This window comes from Spermophilus citellus (assembly GCF_964194105.1).
Source record: "Spermophilus citellus genome assembly, chromosome: 5".
Taxonomy (NCBI): Eukaryota; Metazoa; Chordata; class Mammalia; order Rodentia; family Sciuridae; genus Spermophilus; species Spermophilus citellus.
In genome coordinates, this window is record NC_138186.1 from 58733950 (window position 1) to 58753787 (window position 19838).

The 19838-nt window shown below is 37.4% G+C and overlaps 1 protein-coding gene across 6 annotated transcripts in view; it reads left to right on the plus strand.

Moving 5' to 3' along the window:
• Positions 1-19838, plus strand: part of BICRAL (BICRA like chromatin remodeling complex associated protein) — a 106364-nt gene that overhangs the window by 46223 nt on the left and 40303 nt on the right. For 5 of the 6 annotated variants that reach the window (XM_081296009.1, XM_081296010.1, XM_081296011.1 and 2 more), the window contains 3 exons: positions 18747-18792; positions 19550-19598; positions 19686-19754. In XM_081296009.1, the coding sequence (XP_081152135.1) occupies positions 18752-18792; positions 19550-19598; positions 19686-19754 (159 nt within the window). In that variant the 5' untranslated portion in view covers positions 18747-18751. Of the gene's footprint in view, positions 1-2545; positions 2670-18746; positions 18793-19549; positions 19599-19685; positions 19755-19838 lie in introns of all 6 variants that reach the window. The other variant, XM_081296012.1, reaches the window with a different exon arrangement.

Below are 19838 nucleotides of genomic sequence, written 5' to 3' on the forward strand. Positions count from 1 at the left end.
GCTAAAACTCTATGTTACCTTATGGTCTTTTGGTAGCAATAACCACAAAAACAAATTCCAGCTCACATAACATTTATGAGAGTTTATAAAAGATGTTTACAATAGATAGTCTGTCTCTAAAAGAGAGTTTTGAGAAATAATTCAGCATCTTTAAAATCTTTGTAGAAACCTATTGTGAAATCTTTGCTTACAGTAGCAGTCTACTTTATGTATTGGTTTATATTCTTTGTTAAATCATTTTTAAGCTTAAAAAACAGTCGTCTTATTTTTCCTCCTTAAAAAGTTGATTTTATCACAGATCCTCCTTTTGAGTCTGGCTTTTGAGTCTGGGAATCCCCAGCATCTCCTCCTTGATAACATCACTGCCTTTGCAAATGGAATTTTGTTTGTTTACATTGTTGGTTGTTTCCAAAGGACTCGTTTTTTCTTGGAATATGCTGCAAAACCAAAATATTTTGAATGTTACTCATTGACAGAACAGTAGTCAAGAGTTTGCATAATTACTTTAACTAGATCCCTGATAATGACACTAGAAAGAATATACATATATTTATAATTACTATCATTTCCAAACATTTTAAAAACATTTTCATATGTGGGGACAATGCCATATATAAAATACACTGAGCAATGGTAGAGAAAGATTAGCAGTTTTTATTTTAATCGTTTAATTTTTACAGTACTGTATTTCAGTTAATTTGTGACTATGGGGTAGAAATGCAAATAAGTTTTCCCTTTTTTACTATCTATGATTAAAGTATACCTTGTTTTATAAGTAGAAAAGGTCACATTGGTAGCATTATTGCTTTTGCTTCATTTAAAATGTTCTCTAGCCAGGCACAGTAGACATGCCTGTGATCCCAGCAACTAGAGGAAGCTGAGGCAAGAAGATCATAAATTTTAAGCCAGCCTGGGCTATTAAGCTGGACCCTGTCTCAAAATAAAAAAATTTAAAAAGGGATATAGCTTAGTGGCAAAGCGTCTCTGGGTTCAGTCAATCCCCAGGACTGCCAAAAAAAAAAGTTCTCTATAATAAGTAAATAAATTAATTCCTTTTAGAGACAGACATTATATGCATGTATGATTACACTGAACCATGTACAGCCAGAGGAATGAGAAGTTGTGTTCCATTTGTGTACAGTATGTCAAAATATATTCTAGCTGTGTGCGGTGGCGCACACCTGTAATCCCAGTGGCTTGGGAGGCTGAGACAGGAAAATCATTAGTTCATAGCCAGGCTTAGCAACTTTGAGGCACTAAACAACTCAGTGAGACCCTGTCTCTAAATAAAATACAAAATAGGGCTGGGGTGTGGTTCAGTGGTTAAGTACCCCTGAGTTCAATCCCCGGTACCAAAATAAATAAATAAATAAATGACTTAGGTAAATCTCCATTTCATTGAATAAAATATATCATTTTTCTGAATAAACCTAGAAATCAGAAAAGTGTCAGAGCAGCTCTTTAGTATTCAGGTCATTTGAAGATAAAAGTTAAGATTGCTGTTGTATTTATTTATTTTTATTTCTAAAATTTTTACTAGTGTGCTATTGGTTGATACATGAGCAGACTCATCTTTATGAATGGCTAGTTTCAGTATTGGCATACTGTTGACTTTTGTGGCTTAAGTCAGCTTGTCATTGAGAAGTGATTCTCTTAACTGGTTAATTTTTTTTAAGTTGTTGATAGACCTTTATTTTTTATTTATTTATATATGGTACTGAGAATCAAACCCAGTGCCTCACACATGCCAGGCAAGTGTACTACCATTGAGCCACAGCCTCAGCCCTGGTTAATTCTTGGAAAAAAATAATTAATGTGGCAATCAATGATTAAGACAGGAATTCAACTTCTATTTGGAAGTATAATACAAAAATTCTTTAATAGAAATTTGGTATTATAAGTGAAGAGTTGACATTCTATGTACCAAAGAATTATGAATTATCATGAAAATAGTTTCATTAAACCTTAACATTTAAAGGAAATCAGCTGGTTACAGTGGGGTACACCTGTAGTCCCTGCTACTTGGGAGGCTGGGAGGATTGCTTAAGTCCACACGTTCAAGTCCAGCATGAGCAACAAAGCAAGGTCCAATTGCAAAAAGCAAAAATGAAATTGGGATAGTAACTTTTTTTGTATCATGTCTCAATAATTTTCCATGTATTGTTTTTAAACATAGTCATTAAAATGCCCTCTATTTCTTAGAAGACACAGTAAAGAAACTATAAAAATATTTTTGTTGGGATATCTGTTTTTTTTTTCCTATAAAGTTGTGTATTTCTTTTTAACATCTAATGTTGGTGCCCTCAAAAAGCCATATATGGCTGTGTCAGATATTCTTCAACTTAGATATTTACTTCTAAACATTTTAATGAACATAACTATTATTAATAAATTACTATGCTAAACACTTGGTAACGTAAATGAATTATAATTATGTTCAGTATATAAAATCCCTGTTTTCAGGTGGTTTATTAAGTATTAAATGGTTTATCTTATCTTTTGTCCTGTGGATCTTACAAAATTATTATTTCCTTATACTTGAAAGAGTTGGACTCTCTGATCGGGAGCAGAGATGGGAAATCTGTTGGCTCCTCATGGCTTTTCTTACACGACAAGGATCCTGTTAGACAATAAGAATCCAGAATAAGCCAATGCGGAACTGTGAAATGGTGAGCAGCATTAGGCGTTACATTTGTAAAAAATCTGTAATATGTCTCCTAGCTGCATATTCTTAGAAACTAAATGAAAAGCAACTGACATTACCCTTGATAAAGTTAGTCCTTTGGAGACCAAGATCTTATGAAAGCAATTCAAAAGAGTAAACATTTAGTGGTCACGTACATATCAAGTATTGCACAGAGATGAAACAAAACTGACCTAGCTTTCATGGAACTTGTAAACTGATGGGGGAATCAGAAAAACAAGCATTGTCATCTGTGTCAGGCCTTGCTGGTGTGTCAGGCATGCTCTAGGGATGCAGTTAAGTGAGCAATTAATTTTGTTTGGGAAGTTAAAAAAAAAAAAAAGCTACAGAAGGACAATATCATTTTACTCCAGGCCTTAAAGAAAAAGTAGGTATTGACAATACCTACTTATTCTTTATCTTCAAGTGACAATACCTACTTATTCTTTATCTTCTAAGTAGAAGGACAAGTACAAAGAATTGTTTAAAATGCTAAATATTCTATCAAGGTGGCCAAGCCAAGGATTCCTTATAGGGACAGTGGGCTGGAAAGAGGCACAAAATGAAGACTTACTGTAATAGGCCAGTATATTCAATTTGCAGATGCAAAATACCACAGAAACTAAAAGTTGCCTGGCTTTGAGATGGGAAATATTATTGCTCCAGTAAGTACTCTCATAACACTTGATGATGTATTTATTTAATTTTGGGCTCTGCCTTAGTTAGAAGAAAGGCATGAAAACAAAGATAAACTGGGCGCAGTAGCAAATGCCTATAATCTCTGTAGCTTGGGAGGCTGAGGAAGGAGGATCACAAGTTCAAAGCCAGCCTCAGCAAGTTGGCAAGGCTCTGAGCAACTTAGCAAGAGCCCTGTCTCAAAATAAACAAATAAAAAGGGATGGGAATGTGGTAAAGCACTCCTGCGTTCAATACCCATACCGAAAAGAAACCCCCCAAAAACAAAAAGATGTTACTGCAAAGCAGGATCTGAGCAGTGTCCAAAGACATCGTTGTTGCTTTTGGCATTCTTGTTTAGAATTCTAAAGACAGCCCATCTGAGAAGGACTCACAGAGGTGGGTTTCAGGCTGGGTTGGAATAATAGTTGGAATTTCAGTAGGTGTAGAATAAGAGGAAGAACATTTTAGATATGGAAATTATTACCTGGGCAAGGGCATGTACTACAAATAATGCCTTGTGTCTAGGGGCTAGTTGGGTGGCATTGACCAGTGTAGGGAATAGTGGGGAATAACTTGCTCCATTCCACACTCTTTTTTTTTTTTTAAATATTCTTTTAGTTTTTTCTAAATATTCTTTTAGGTGGACACAATACATTTATTTTATTTTTATGGGGTGCTGAGGATCAAACCTAGTGCCTTTCACATGCGAGGCAAGCACTCTACTGCTGAGCTACAACCCAGCCCTCCATTACACAGTCTTTACTTGTTCTCCCATAGGAATAATCTGGTCTCCAAAGAAAATACATATGTTCTTGAAAAACTGAAGTAGGTTTCAAGGAAAAGGGAATAAGCACACTCTCCCTGGCATGGCTGATTTTGTGGCAGGTTTGCCATTTTGTGGTCAACACCTTGGAAAGGGTGATAAGCTCATTTTTAAAAATGTTCACTGATCTTCAATTTTATGTCAGGTACTGTTCTGGGCCAACACTCATCAGTAAATAGACATAAACTTCAACCTGGTGGAGCTAAGGTTCTAATGTAAATATAGTAAAGAGGAAAAAGGAGAAACAAAGGGATTATTTGTGGGAAAGGGTGAAAAGAGAACAATCCTGAAGGTGGTCTAGGATATCACATCCCAAATAAGACTTCAACTACAGCATCTACTGCAGTCAGATGCCCAAGCTTGAGTTTGGAGAGGTGGAGCCTCAATTTGTATTTCTGAGCCAACTAGAGGTTCTTGTTGGCAGGTCCCACCTGACTCTATTCCACTTAGGACACGTTTCCCAATTTGCCTGAAATTTTCCCAAGGGTAACTTCACATTCCTGGTAAATCAAAATATCCAAGGAATAGGCTTGGGGGTAGACAGGATCTTATGTTTTGTTTCATTTTGTTTTTAACATTTTTTTAGTTGTAGATGGACATTATCTTTGTTTTATTTATTTATTTTTTTATGTGGTGCTGAGAATCGAACCCAGTGCCTCACGCATTCGAGGTAAGCACTCAACCACTGAGCTACAACCCCAGCCCAGGATTCCATGTTTTTAATAATCAACTCCTGTATCTATTATCTTTTTTTTTTTTAAGATAGAGTGAGAGAGGGGGGGAGAGAGAGAGAGAGAGAGAGAGAGAATTTTTCAATATTTATTTTTTAGTTATTGGCGGACACAACATCTTTGTTTGGTATGTGGTGCTGAGGATTGAACCCGGGCCGCACGCATGCCAGGCGAGCGCGCTACCGCTTGAGCCACATCCCCAACCCTGTATCTATTATCTTGAAACAAATCTCAACTATTATGTTTTTTCATTTATACCTATTTCAGTATGGATCTCTAAAAGATAAAGGTTCTTATTAAAAATATAAACCCAACTTCATTATTACATCTAAAAACATTAGCAGAATGTAATATACTTACAATTCATCAGGAATTGCAACATTTCAATGCCAATAGATTTTAAGAAATCATATGTTTTGGGGGGCTGGGGTTATGACTAAGTGGTAGGGCACGTGCCTTGCACGTGTGAGGCACTGGGTTTGATCCTCAGTACCACATAAAAATAAATAAAATAAAGGCGTTGTGTCCATCTACAACTAAAAAAAATATTTTTAAAAAACAAATTGTACATTTTTGTGTCAGAATTAATTAGAATTATGAGTCTAGTTACATGAAGTCTTTGGGAGCACACACTACATAAAATGCAGCTGGCCTACATTTAAGCCCTAGATATTTGTTCAGAATTTATTGTACCTGTTTATATGCTATTTACTGAGGACATAAAGATGAATATGACAAGATTCCTGCTTATGAGTATAGCACTATAATATTGTTTTTAACTGTTAATGTCTAGATGATAGTCTATTAGTAATATTTGTTTTGTTTTGGTACTGGAGATTGAACCCAGGGGCACTTAACCAATGAGCCATATCCTTAGCCCTTTTTTAAAATTTTATTTTGAAACAGATTCTTGTGAAGTCACTTAGAATCTTGCTAAGTTGCTGAGGCTGGTTTTGAACTCAAGATCTTCCTGCCTCAGCTTCTTGAGTAGCTGGGATTACAGGTGTGCACCACTGTTCCTGGCTTTCTATTAGTAATATTTGAAGTCAGTGTTTTAATCTGTTATAATCGAGCTTTGCTCAGTTCTTTCCACTCTCAGCTGTGTGGTATGGGAGAGTGGGCATCGAAAAGCATTCTGCAATGCTGAGGGCTTTGGTACTTTCAGTTTTGTATCTCTTGTATATCCAGATCCACTCAAGACTTGAGATTCAACCAATAGTTTCTTTTGATACCCTCCTTCATTGAGAGTTGAGGCCACCCCTCCACCCAAACTGGTACAGAATTAGCAGTTGAAATATGTTCACTCCAGGGCCATCTTTGCATCAGTCAGATGATGTGTACAGTAGATTCTTAGTGACTTTCAAAATTTTGAGGAACTGAGGTGTAGCTCAAAGATAGGACACTTGCTTAGCATATACAAGACCCTGGATTCAATTCCCAGCATCACAAAGTTTTTAAAAGATCAAAAGTTTAAAAAAAAAAAAAAATATATATATATATATATATATATATATATATATATATATATATATATATATATGTTCTGAGTAGTCTAGCAAACATGTTAAGCAGAATTTATTTTAATTTTTAATTATACACCGACACAATATCTTTATTTTGTATATTTATTTTTATGTGGTGCTGAGGATCGAACCCAGTGCCTCACATGTGCTAGGCAAGCACTCTGCCAATAAGGCACAACCTAGTCCCTTAAGCAGAATTTTTATTGGCTCCAAAGTTTATTTATTTATTTTGGTCAATGGACCTTTATTTTATTTATTTATAGTAGTGCTGAGAATCGAACCCAGTGATTCACATATGCTAAGCAAGCGTTCTACCACTGAGCCACAACCCCAGCCCTAAAGTTTTTTAGCATGTGTATTTCTAGATAATTTTAGAATCTGTTGTTTCTCAAACTTAACTTAGACCACCTAAGATTATTTCCTCAGACATCAGAGTTTGAGAAACAATGATTTGTGTGGTTAATGATTCTTATAATCATTAAACTCAAGATCATTAGTACTATGTTGGAGTGAGTTTATCTTCTTTCTTTTCTTTTGTACAGTAGAATGAACCCAGGGGTGCTTAACTATTGAGCCACATCCCCAGACTTTTCTATTTTTGAGACCGGGACTCACCAAGTTGCTTAGGGCCTTGCCAAGATGCGGAGGCTGGCTTTGAATTTGCAATCCTCCTGCCTCTGCTTTCCAAGTTGCTGGGATTACAGACATGCCCACCATACCTGGCTGGAATTTATCTTAATTAGGTTTGGGCCCTATATTTATTATTATTCTCTTGCTGAAATAATAATAAATTCTTGAATTTCATGGATTCCTGTGTTTCCATTTTTAGTTAATCACTGTTGATAGTCCATTCCTTGCAAACCTTTGAGTTCTGGTGGTCCTAGATGCTGAAGAACTTAAATGGCTTTCAAACTTTTTTCTTCCAGTTAAGAGTTTAACCACTCAGTTGAAGGATATGTATGGTTACAAGTGAGGTGTCAGAGTGCCTCCACCAACAACCTTCGTAGGCTTCCAGAACAGCTCCTGGATGCCTCAAAGAATCCTAGGCCCTGGGAACAAAGTTTAAAATTTACTAATGTGATCTATTAACTTCATTTAGAGATGGGAATAAAGGGGCCTCAAGAGGTTGGGGCTTGTTAATCACAAGTGTTCATCTAAAACAAGTCCTATGACTTCCAAATTCATCATTTCCCCCATGTCCCTAGCCTTGGCAGATTTTGTCCCCAGGCCTCTAGCATTGTTGCTGTGCTGTCCCACATTACAGTCCAGTGTGTTTGCCAACTGGAATGCTTGATATTAGGCACATTTATTTTCTTTCTTTCTTTTTTTTTTTTCTTTGAAGAGAGAGGGAGAGAGAGAGAATTTTTAATTTTTATTTTTTAGTTCTCGGCGGACACAACATCTTTGTTTGTATGTGGTGCTGAGGATTGAACCCGGGCTGCGTGCATGCCAGGTGAGCGCACTACCACTTGAGCCACATCCCCAGCCCATTTAGGCACATTTCTACTCACATCATTCCAAGTTGGAATTAAAGTTTAAAGCGGGGAGGTATTAGAGACTGAAATTGATCAAGTTATGTTATATGCATGTATAAATATGCCACAATTAAGCCCATTATTCTGTGTAATTAAGATGCACCGATTAAAAAGGAAAAAACCCCAAAAGTTTAAAGGTCTTCAAATTTTGCATTTCTTGAGACGCATCAAGGTTTTAGTACATTAATAGTCATCTTTTCTGACTTTGAGGGAATTTTTTAATAGCTGAATTTTTCTCCTAGTAATTTTTCTTCGTCTTTCCTACTTTCCCTTTGCTGCTAGAAACCTTTGGTGACAAAACAAATGAAGTTCTTTGTTGAAAAATAACTGAAGGGCTGGGGATGTGGCTCAAGCGGTAGCGCACTTGCCTGGCATGCGTGCGGCCCGGGTTCCATCCTCAGCACCACATACCAACAAAGATGTTGTGTCTGCCGAGAACTAAAAAATAAATATTAAAAATTCTCTCTCTCTCTCCCCTCTCTCACTCTTTCTAAAAAAAAAAGAAAAGAAAAATAACTGAAAAACTCAGAACCAGTCATGTTGCTTTTGATACCTCCTTTTTTATTGCAAATCAATATAATCAGGAAAATAGTCATGTTTTCTTCTAGCACAAGGTCATTTATTTCACAAAAAGTATTCTTCTATGCTGCCTGATATTCAGTGTCTAAAGCCCATTGTTTCATAAATTTTATCCAATTGTTAATCTTTTTAAAAAAATATAATGTAAGAAGATAAATGTAGTCCCAATTTTTCTATCATGGCCTTATAATCATTTTAAATTTTTTGAAATCACTTTAAGAAATAATAACAATTTAATGAGTTCAACAGCCTGAATTATATAGACTCAATGTACCCTATAAGAGGGAAGAAAAGCAAAAAGGAGGAGGAAGGAGGACAGACATTTAAATCGTACAGTTTTCTCCTGTGCCTCCTTTGTTTTCTACCCTGAAGAACAGCTTAGGAAAGAGGAGCCAGCTTTTTACTTCTATTTTTAATTAAGTTTACCTGAAGAAGCTTGGGAACCCCTGCAAAAATTTCTATCACTTCTCACTTTGCAGGTGTGATAAATTTTTTCACATCCTTCTTCCAAAAGAGTAAGTTCTCTTATAAGCAGAAACCATGCCAGAAATTGAGGTCTTAGAATTATAAAATTTAACAGCCCAGAACAATTACACCCTGGTAAAAGGAATAAGATAACAATACTTTATATCCTGAATGACATAAATAATTACTTAGCCTGAGTAAATGGTTATTCGTGACAAATTTTTTTTTTTTTTTGATCATGACACTCCTTGGAAAATTGTCTACATACGTTAGCTCATTTCTTTCTTTTTTTTTTTTTTTTTTTTTTTTTTTTTTGTCATCAGGGATTGAACCCAGGACACTTAACCACTGAGTCACATCCCCAGCCCTTTTTATATTTTATTTAGAGACAGGGTCTTGCTAAGTTACTTAGGACCTCACTAAGTTGCTGAGGCTGACCTTGAACTCACAAATCCTCCTGCCTTAGCCTTCCAAGCCACTAGGATTAGAGGTGTGGGCCACCCCACTTAGTCTCATTAGTTCACTTTTCAGCCTTGCTTTTCTGATGTTCAGGGTATTTACATTTGTTATTACTGTGTGTGTGTGTGTATGTGTGTGTGTATTGGGGATTGAACCCAGGGAATAATCTACCACTGAACTATAGCCCCAGTCCTTTATGTTTTTTCTTTTGAGACAGGGTCTCACTGGGTTGCCCAGGTTGGCCTCAAACTCCTGAGTAGCTGGGATTACATGGGGCACCATCTTGTCCTGCTTATTATTATATTTTATGTAACATTCACTTGATATCCCCAGTCCCTATCATAGTACCTTGCATATAATATGTGCAAGGTACTGATATTCTTTATACTCCCTAAACTTGATTAAAGACAAATAAAGAAGTAGGCTCTCCCATTTTCTAAGCTGTTCTTCAGTGTAGAAAACAAAAAGAAGCACAGGAGAAAATTGAGCAAACAATTTAAATTTCTGCTCTTCCTTCTCCCGTTCTCTTCTTCCTCTTATAGGGCACTTTAACCCTATAAGTCATACTGATGAACTCTTAATTGAAACAAAAACTTAGAATTAATTCTTGTAAGGCTATGGTGGAATAACCATCATAACCTTTTTACATAAGAAAACTTACATTTGAACAAAATATATGAAATAGTAGGGGTTAGACATTGGATATCAGGCAGCACTGAACAATGACTCTTGACCCATCTCCCCACACACATACACGCCCCAAAAGAAAACAAACAACATGAGCTATATCAGTGTCCCTGCCCACTGGAAGGTCATAGCAGAGGGAGTCGACCCAGATGGGGTCTGGCAGTCTTACTTAGTTGAGCTAATAAAGCTGGAAGGTGAAAATGGCTAAAGTTTATAGGTGGGGCGAGAAGAGAGGTGCACAAAGAGAACACTCTTGAAACCTACACACCTTCCTCAAGATAATTGATCAGTCCATGTGTATGAGGAAACTACCAAGTCCTAGAAAAGGACCACCTGAAAGGATTAGAGGAAAGAAGACTTGGAACTCGTACAAAAGTTTGTGCCCACCTACAAGTGTGCAAAGTTCCTTGTAATTCATGGGACATCAAGTGGAGTAACCAGAAGGATACTGCCTCAGTACAGGGCAAAATTGACCCTCTACTGAAGATTGACAAAGTTTAAAAGGATCAAACCGTAGCTGGCTGTGGTGGTCCACACATGTAATTCCAGTGAGTTGGGAGGCTGAGTCAGGAGGATCATACAAGTTCTAGGCCAGCCTGGGCAACCTAGTGAGAATCTGTCTCAAAATAAAAAATAAAAGAGGTATGGTTGTAGCTCTTTTAGTGGCAGTATCCCTCGGCTCAATCCCCAGGATCACACTTATCAAATGGCCAATGAGGTGTGATGGTGCATACCTCAGTCTGGAGACTGAGGCAGGAGAATCACTTGAGCCTAGGAGTTTGAGGCCAGCTTGGGCAAAAAGACCTAAATTGAACTCTAGAGATGAAAATAGTGTTTGAAAATAACACACTGGCAGGATTACCAATTAAAAGCAAATTAGACGCTACAGAAGAGAAGAATAGTAAGCTTGAAGATACAGCAATAGAGTCTATCCAAATGAAAACCAGAGAGATAAAAAGACTGAAACCTCCCTACCCCCAAAAAAGAAATACACACGCACACCAATTAGCAGCCTAATAATGCACTTATAATTGGGTTCTCAGAAGGAGAGGGAGGAGCATAAAATATTTGAAAACATTATAACTGAGATTTTTCTAAATTGAAGGAAAACTAGAAACCTGCATCCTATATGCCTATATATTTTGAACCCCAAGCACAAAAGAATGAAGAAAACTATATCAAGGCATATTATAATCATATAGCCTAAAACTAGTGGTAAAGATAAAATTACAGAATTCAAATGGAAAAGATATTATGAATAAAAGAAACAAAGAAAGAAAACAGATTTCTCTTTGGAAATAATGAGTAACAATGCAGCAATACCTTTAAAAATGGGGGGGGGGGTCTAATCTTGAACAATATGCCCAGTGAAAATATATTTCAAAGATAAAGGTAGGAGCTAGACACAGTGCTGCACTTCTATAATCCCGGTGAGTGGTAGCTCAGGCAGGGTAATTGCAAATTGGAAGCCAGCCTTGGCAACTGAGTGAAACACTGTCTTCAAATAAAAAATAAGAAGGGCTGGGGTATTTATTTTTTTCTAAATGTCAATACAGATATAAAATAATTTTTTTGGAAAAAAAAGGCTGGGGATGTAGATCAGTAGTAGAGTATCCCTGGGTTCAGTCCCTAGGACTGTAAAATAAAATATAATAATAATAATTTTGCCTACCGTGTGTGAGGCCCTGGGTTTAATCCTCATCACTGCAAAAAATAACTATTTGATTTTTAAGGCATAATAAATACTTTTTAAAGACATGAAAGTGCTGGGCATGGTGGCACATGTCTGTATTCTCAGTTATTTGGGAGGCTGAGGGAGAAGGATTGCAAGTTCAAAGCCAATATTAGCAAAACACTGTCTCCAAAAAAATAAGGTGGCAGGTAACTGGAGATGTAGCTCAGTGGTAAAACACTGCTGGATTCAATCTCTAGTAAAAAGTATTTATCACTAGAAGACCTGCTATAAAAATAAAAAGAACCTCAGGAGGGGGCTGGGCTGAGATTGTGCTCAGCGGTAGAGCGCTCACCTAGCATGGGCGGGACCTGGGTTTGATCCTCAGCACCACATAAAAATAAAATGCATTGTGTTGTGTCCATCTACACCAAAAAATAAATATTAAAAAAAAAAAAAAGAAACTCAGGAGGCTGAGGCAGGAGGATTGAGAGTTCAAAGCCAGCCTCAGCAATGGTGAGTTGCTAAGCAACTCAGTGAGACTCTGTCTCTAAATAAAATACAAAATAGGACTGGGGATGTGGCTCAGTAGTCAAGTACCCCCGAGTTCAATTTCCAGTCCAAAATAATAATGATAAAAATAATAATAAAGAAAATCCTTTAGGAGAAGGAAAATAATGCCAGATGAAACCTGAGTTTACTCAAAGAAATAAAGAACACTAGAAATGTTATGTATGTGGATAAAAATAAAAATGACTATAGCTAGAAAAAAACATTCTGAAGACTGTAATCATTCCTAGTTCATGATTCCTTAAAGTCCCAATGTGATTCTGTGCTACCCTTGAACACCTTTTAGAGGTGAATTTGTAAGTGACTGGGAAATTATGTCATGTACTGATGCTGTACCATAATTAATTAAGATAAAGAAAATGTCAGTCATTTTTTCATAATTTAGTAAGTCCTTGATAGCCTTTTAAAATTTCAGTTTCTTGGCCATCATCTTCAGTATGCCATATTTTTGGAAGAATAAGAAGTCAAGAAAACACTAAACTCGTGCTCACATGCCAAAGTTCAGTTTGTGAAGGATTTGAAATCCTGTTTTCTGGCTCTCAAAAGTCAAGCTTAGTTTTTTCCCATTGCCACTATCTTAGAGCATCTTAAAGAACCAGAGCTCAGCTGGCTTTGCTGAAATACATCTTCCCGATACCAATAGGTTTCTTGTTACTAGAGCTTTCCTTCATGTGAAAAGAATTTAAATAGTCTGTCATTTTTCTTCATATCTCTTCGTGAGAACTCTTTGATATTCTTCCTGACCCTAACGAAAATCAAATTGTTTTTTGTTTGTTTGTTTGTTTGTTTTTTAAAGAGAGAGTGAGAGAGGAGAGAGAGAGAGAGAGAATTTTTAATATTTATTTCTAGTTCTCGGCGGACACAACATCTTTGTTGGTATGTGGTGCTGAGGATCGAACCCGGGCCGCACGCATGCCAGGCGAGCGCGCTACCGCTTGAGCCACATCCCCAGCCCTCAAATTGTTTTTAAGATGGAGGCGGAGGTCGATAAGCTCGAACTGCTGACTCTGATCTGGATTACATTCAGTATAGGCTGGAATATGAAATCAAGAGAAATCATCCTGACTCAGCAGGCCAGAAAAATCCAGTTTCTGTCCTAAAGGAATTGTCAGCGATGAAGTCTCGCTATCAATCTTTATATGCACGTTTTAAACCAGTTGCTGTTGAGCAGAAAGACACTAAGAGCCGCATTTATGCTACTTTGAATAAGACTATGACCATGATAGAAGAACTACAAAAGCAAACAGATCTGGAGCTGTCACCACTGACTGAAGAAGAGAAAACTGTGACAGAGCAATTAAAATCTCACATAACAGACTCATGAAGAAATGGACTTGCAAAAGGAAACTAAGGATGAGATCCATTCCAGAGAAATTTAGGAAGATGTTTTGTTAACACTTGATGATTGGAGGTGGGGGACTGGTAAAGGAGAGGAGGTTTGGCTTGAGTGACAGGATAGTGATGTCTTTAATATGAGTGGAAATATAAGAGCAGATATTATCTATATAAAATTTAGCCCCCACGCTCCCCACCAAAAAGAAAAGTGGAATGGAAGATTTAAATATATATTTATAAATATGTTCAGTTTTCTTTTCTTTCTTTCTTTTTTTTTTTTTTTTTTTTGTGATGCTGGGGTTTGAACCTAGGGCTTTGTGCATGTGAGGCAGGCACTCTACCAACTGAGCTATATCTCCAGCCCAATATACTTAGTTTTGCATTTTTAACTCAAGGAAGTCCCTTAACACTATTTTGGATTTTTTTTTTTTTTTTGGTATAGTTGAGAATGTAGATATTCTGCCTTGTCATAAAATAATGTTTATGTATATTTCAGGCAGTCAGTGTGTGAATGAGTATGATTTAGAAATTAAAGAATAAGCAACATATTGTTTTTATATATATATATATATTTTATATATATTTATATAAAACTTACATTTTTAAAAAAAATTTTAGTTGTAGATGGACACAGTATCTTTATTTTTATGTGGTGCTGAGGATTGAACCCAGTACCTCACATGTTCGAGGCTAGTGCTCTACCACTGAGCCACAACCCCAGCCCAAAAACTTCCATTTTTTGAAATGTTGATTATAGATTGGAATCATTATTGATGAGACCATTGATATATGATGTATAATCTCATTAAACCTAATTAATGTAATAAAAAAAAAAAGCGGATGTAACCATGCGCATTGGTGTATACCTGTAATCCCAGTGACTTAGGAGACTGAACAGGAGGATGCAAGTTTGATGTCAGCCTTAGCAACATAGTGAGACACTCAGCAACTTAGTGAGAACCTGTCTTAAAATAAAGAGAATGGGGTGGGGAGAGGTGGGGGGTGGTGCTGTGTTGTGGCTCAGCGGTAGAGTGCTTGCCTAGCACATGCAAGGCCCTGGGTTCTATCCTCAGCACCACATAAAAATAAATAAATAAGATAAAGGTATTGTGTCCAACTACAACTAAAAAATAAATATTAAAAAGAAAGAACCGGGGATATAGTTCAGTGGTAAAGCACTCTTGTGTTCAATCCCCAGCTTTAAAAAAAAAAAAAAGGGCTGATACAGAGTATTCTTTGTTTTGCTTTGTTTTGTTTTTGCAGTTCTGGGGATTGAATCCAGAAGTGCTCTGCCACTGAGCTATACCCCAGCCCCCTATATTTTTTAATTTTGAGACTGGGTCTCACTAAGTTGCAGAGGCTGGCCTTGAACTTGCAATCCTTCTGCCTCAGCCTTCCAAGTCACTGGGATTGCAGGTATGCATCACTATGCCAGACTATTGTGCAGAATTTTAAAATTTTTGGCATGAAATTTGTCAATTTTTTGTGACTTCTGTATTATGTGACATACTTGGACTTCCCTGTGCCAAGATTTTTTTCTTTAATTCTCCCATGTGTTATTTTAGCACTTTAAGCTTCTCTCTCCCTCACTCCCTCATTTAACTCTTAGATCCATTTGGAATTTATTTTTGTGTAAGGTGTGAGGTATGGGTCCACATATTTTCCATATGATTGCCATTTCTCCACTGTTTTGAACCATCACTTTTACACTGTATCCTCTTGATTAAAAGCTATTATTCAAGATATTTATTGATTCTATTAAGAATAATTTTAAATATTAGTTTTAATATATTCAAGGATGTTTCCAGTGTCCATGGTAGTGATTCTGAACTTGCAGGGTGACCTATTCCCCTTCCCTCCCTGACAAACCTTGCTGTCAAGAGCTGCTGTTTCTGAGTGACTGTGGCTTGGTGATAGCTATTGCCAAGAAATAGTTTCCAACCATTGATCTAGGGAGTCTCCCCTTGGACAAGGACCATCTTTCACACAGCTGTAGAAAACTCACTTGGTGTCATACATCTGTCCAGTGACTCCAGGCTTATTACTTGAATGAAAAAAAAAATAGAGCCTTAATTAGAATTCAGAATTGAGTGAGAATTCAAAGAAACTCCTCCTTTTTTAGTCTGATCCTGGAATTGTCTTTCCATTTTAGAATTGTAGTCTTTTTTTTTTTTTTTGGTGATACCTAGGATTGAACTCAAGGGCACTCGACCACTGAGCCACATCCCTAGCTCATTGTATTTTATTTAGAGACGGGGTCTCATTGAGTTGCTTAATGCCTCACTTTTGCTGAGGCTGGCTTTGAACTCATGATCCTCCTTTCTCAGCCTCCCAAGCTGCTGGGATTATAGGCATACACCACTGCACCTGGCTAGAACTGTAGTCAAATTTTATAATTTTACTTTAATGAGCCATATATCATTCTGCGGAAAGGATTAGACTGCATTTCAGCACAATTTAAAGCCAGGGATGCAGGGGTAAGGTCCATCTCCTGTAATTTGAAACTGTTTAAAGCCAGAAAAGAGTGTGGTCCTTTAAAAAGTAGAATTCTCAGGGTGCCCTTGACTGTGAAGACTCTTAAGAGTTCTATCTGCAGGGGACTGAGGAGGCCGCCTGCCTGGTAGGATCCCCAATGCACCCATAGGCTGGATATCCTCAGGGAGGCTCTTTTAAGTCAAGTGTTTGAGCAGCCTCCTTGGTTTGATAGAGAATGATGCATGTGGCTTTAATTTAATCCAATATTATAAAATTATTTTATTTAAATTATTTAAGGAGTAGCTTTCACTTTGAATTTTGGCACAGCAAACATTCTGTACGCTTGCAAGTCCTCGTGGTAGTGACGCCTCTGTGGCCTTTGCTGACCTCCTTTCTCGGAGTATCAGAAATAGGGAAAGGGCACCAAGTAGGGAGGGAAGCTGAAAGAGCTGTATAAGTGATTTTCTTTGGTGTAGGATCTTTTTTTACTTATTTTTTTTATTAATTAGTTTGTATCAGAGACTGTTAGGTATTTTATTTGCTTGTTTATTTTTTATGGAGCTGGGGATCAAACCCCAGGGCCTCCCACATGTTCAGATGTGCCATACTGCTAAACTAAATCTGCAGCCCAGACATTTAAAAAAATAAACTTAGGAAGGACACACTAGAACTCCTTTTTAATGTTCACGATGAAGTAAAGAAATAATATCCACTTTATAGGTTTAACTAGACATCACAATTGACTGATTTATTCCATGCGATTGTGATGTCTGCAGAGCAGGCCCCTGGGATAGTAATACTAAACTCTAGCTAACATGGTTCTACCACAGTAAATATCTTCAGGATTTAAGGGGAGCCCTTCACACAGATTTTTCTATATCCATTTGATGATAGCTTTCCTGATTTCCCTTCCAGTCCCATTTCACTGCTCAAAACTCACGCTGTGCTAGTACATTCATGCCAGCATGCCTGTGAGTAACTCGGTCTGGGTCCTAAAGAGCAGATTTCACTTAGCTGGCTGCTCTTCTTAGTTTCAGCTATAGATGTCACCTTTTGGCAAATTTTTCCCACTTTTTCTTCCTCCTTTCTCACCCATCATTTCTGCTCTCCACTGCGTTCTATCTCAGATGGATTGTAATCACCCAGATCGCCCAACAACTGCACAGATTCATCCACCAATGGGAAGGTTCCACATTGGGAGGACTTACCCTTCCAGACTCTTCCTGAGTGCCCTTCCATGTGACAGGAATGAATTTTGTATTTGTTTGGCCTTGTGACTGACAGAATGGCAAACTGGGGGGAACTGGAGAGGAGATGGCAATTTCAACAGTGAAAAAAGCATTTAGTAGAGACTATCTCTTCTGCCTTCTTCGGGCGTATCCCTCTTCTGGGCATCTCTTCAGGATTTCATTCCTCCGTCCAACTGCCGTTCACAACTGCCCTTTCCAACTTCTCCAGAACCCTTGGCCCTGGCATTCCGTGATGTAAATTATTCCACGCATGGTTCAAAATGGGTGCGAAGCAGTGTTGCCAGGTGTCGGATCACTAGTGTAAGTTGACTAGATCTCGGGAGAGAACTGCTCTTGGAATTTGTACAGTTGTTATGGTTTCAGCCAGAGCACAGTCGTTGTGCTGGCTGAGCCTGAAGCTGCCGCTGGTGGGGGAGAGAGGGAGTCAGATCCTGGAGTGGGGGTTGAACTTCTGGTTAAGATTTTCTACTTTAAACATTCTAGTTTTGGGATATGGATTGTTTGGAATCAAACAGTGGCAGTGCCTCTGCAGGGGGAAGAACCCCAGTCTTGCAGGCCAGAGCCCATAGCAAAGCCTGCGGCCAGAGGGCCTCCTCTTCTGTCTTAAAATGCAGAGAACCCACTTTTTTTATTCCTAAAGATAGCCAAAATATGGCAAGAAATCCAGATTGCTCTCCATGTTTAGAAACATTCAGTCACCAAATGAAAAACTTCTGAATCTATGAGGTCTTTTCTAAAACAAAAATGCTATTTCTCTCCTGTTCATTCTACATTTGAGGAAATGAACTATTCTTCGTTTATAGTCCCTTTGGGGAATCTGCATGAGGGAGAAGTTGCTGCCAACTATCTTTGTTTTTTTTCACAATCTTTCTTGACTTATAAGTTGAGGGTTTGTTTTCAATAAACACAATTTAAACAATATTTTCTTGAATGGCCACATAATTTTATTTTACTTACTATTATTTTTTATTTATTTATTTTGAGACATGGTCTTGCTGTGTTACACAGGCTGACCTCAAATTTCTGGGCTCAATCTCCTGGGCTCAAGTGATCCTCCTGCCTCAGTCTCCCAAGTAGATGGTACTACAGGTATGCACCACCATGTCCAGAGACCACAAAAAAATTTTAAATCTCATTAATAATAAGCAATTAGAGGGCTATCTCATGAATTACACGGTTATTTATCTAAAAAAGCGAAAGGTATGTTCTTACATTGCACTGATACCACTGGCTTTTCAATCTGCTTGACTGAAACATGCTTTCCTCTTCCTGTCTTTACAGTTGTCATGGATGATGATGATGACTCGTGTCTCCTTGATCTTATTGGGTAAGGTGCTTATTTTAAACTCAGGATGAATTAAATGTGTGGCATTTACTGAACAAAAACAGCCTAAAAGTATATTGAAACCTGCTCAATTTTTTAATAAAAATTAAATGACCATCATAGTTACAGCAGGAAGAGAAAGAGATATATCAACATGGGGGTCATAATTTAGTAATTGCTTACTAAACTTTTTTTTTAACAAATCCCAGGGGGAAAGGCTGCAAGTGTAGCTCAGTGGTAGAGCGCATGTTGAGCATGCACAGGTCCCAGGGTTTGATCCCCAGTACTATAAAAAAAGAAAAGAAAATCCTAGGAGGCAGAAAGGAATGATAATTGGAACTGGAACAACGTAAATAAAAAAAAAAAATTAGCCAAGAGTGTTGTCACACATCTTTAATCCCAGCAATGCAAAAGGCTGAGGCAGGAGGATTGCAACTTCAAGGCCAGCTTTGGCAACTTAGCAAGGGCTTCAGCAACTTAGTGTCTCAAAAAAAAAAAAAAAAAAAAAAAGAAGAAGTAAAAAGAGCTGCAGATATAGCTCAATGGTAAAGCACCCTAGGGTCCAATTCCTGGTGCCAATAAACAAACAAAACAAAACAAAGAATTACTAAGAAAATGGCCTTAAAATAAGGAGATTTTCTCAGACTAATGTCATTTTCTTTTTGCCCTAGTAAATATATAGCTATATATTCATTATATTTAAATTAAGTGAAGGTAATTGTTTATTTGTTGTTCCCCTCTTTCTTTTTTTCTTTTCTAGAGACCCACAAGCATTGAACTATTTTCTACATGGACCTAGTAATAAATCTGTAAGTATTACCTAGAACATCATATACATAAAAATCTGTTCCTTCTCACAGTTGAAGCAACTTCTTTATTGAATTTCCTCTTTGCAGAGTAACGATGACTTGACTAATGCAGGATATTCTGCAGCCAATTCAAATTCAATTTTCGCCAACTCTTCTGTGAGTATTGGAAACAAAATGTTAACGCTCAAGTACTTTTGTCTCAAGGATGCCTTGTGAATTGAAGATTTATTTGTTGTATGG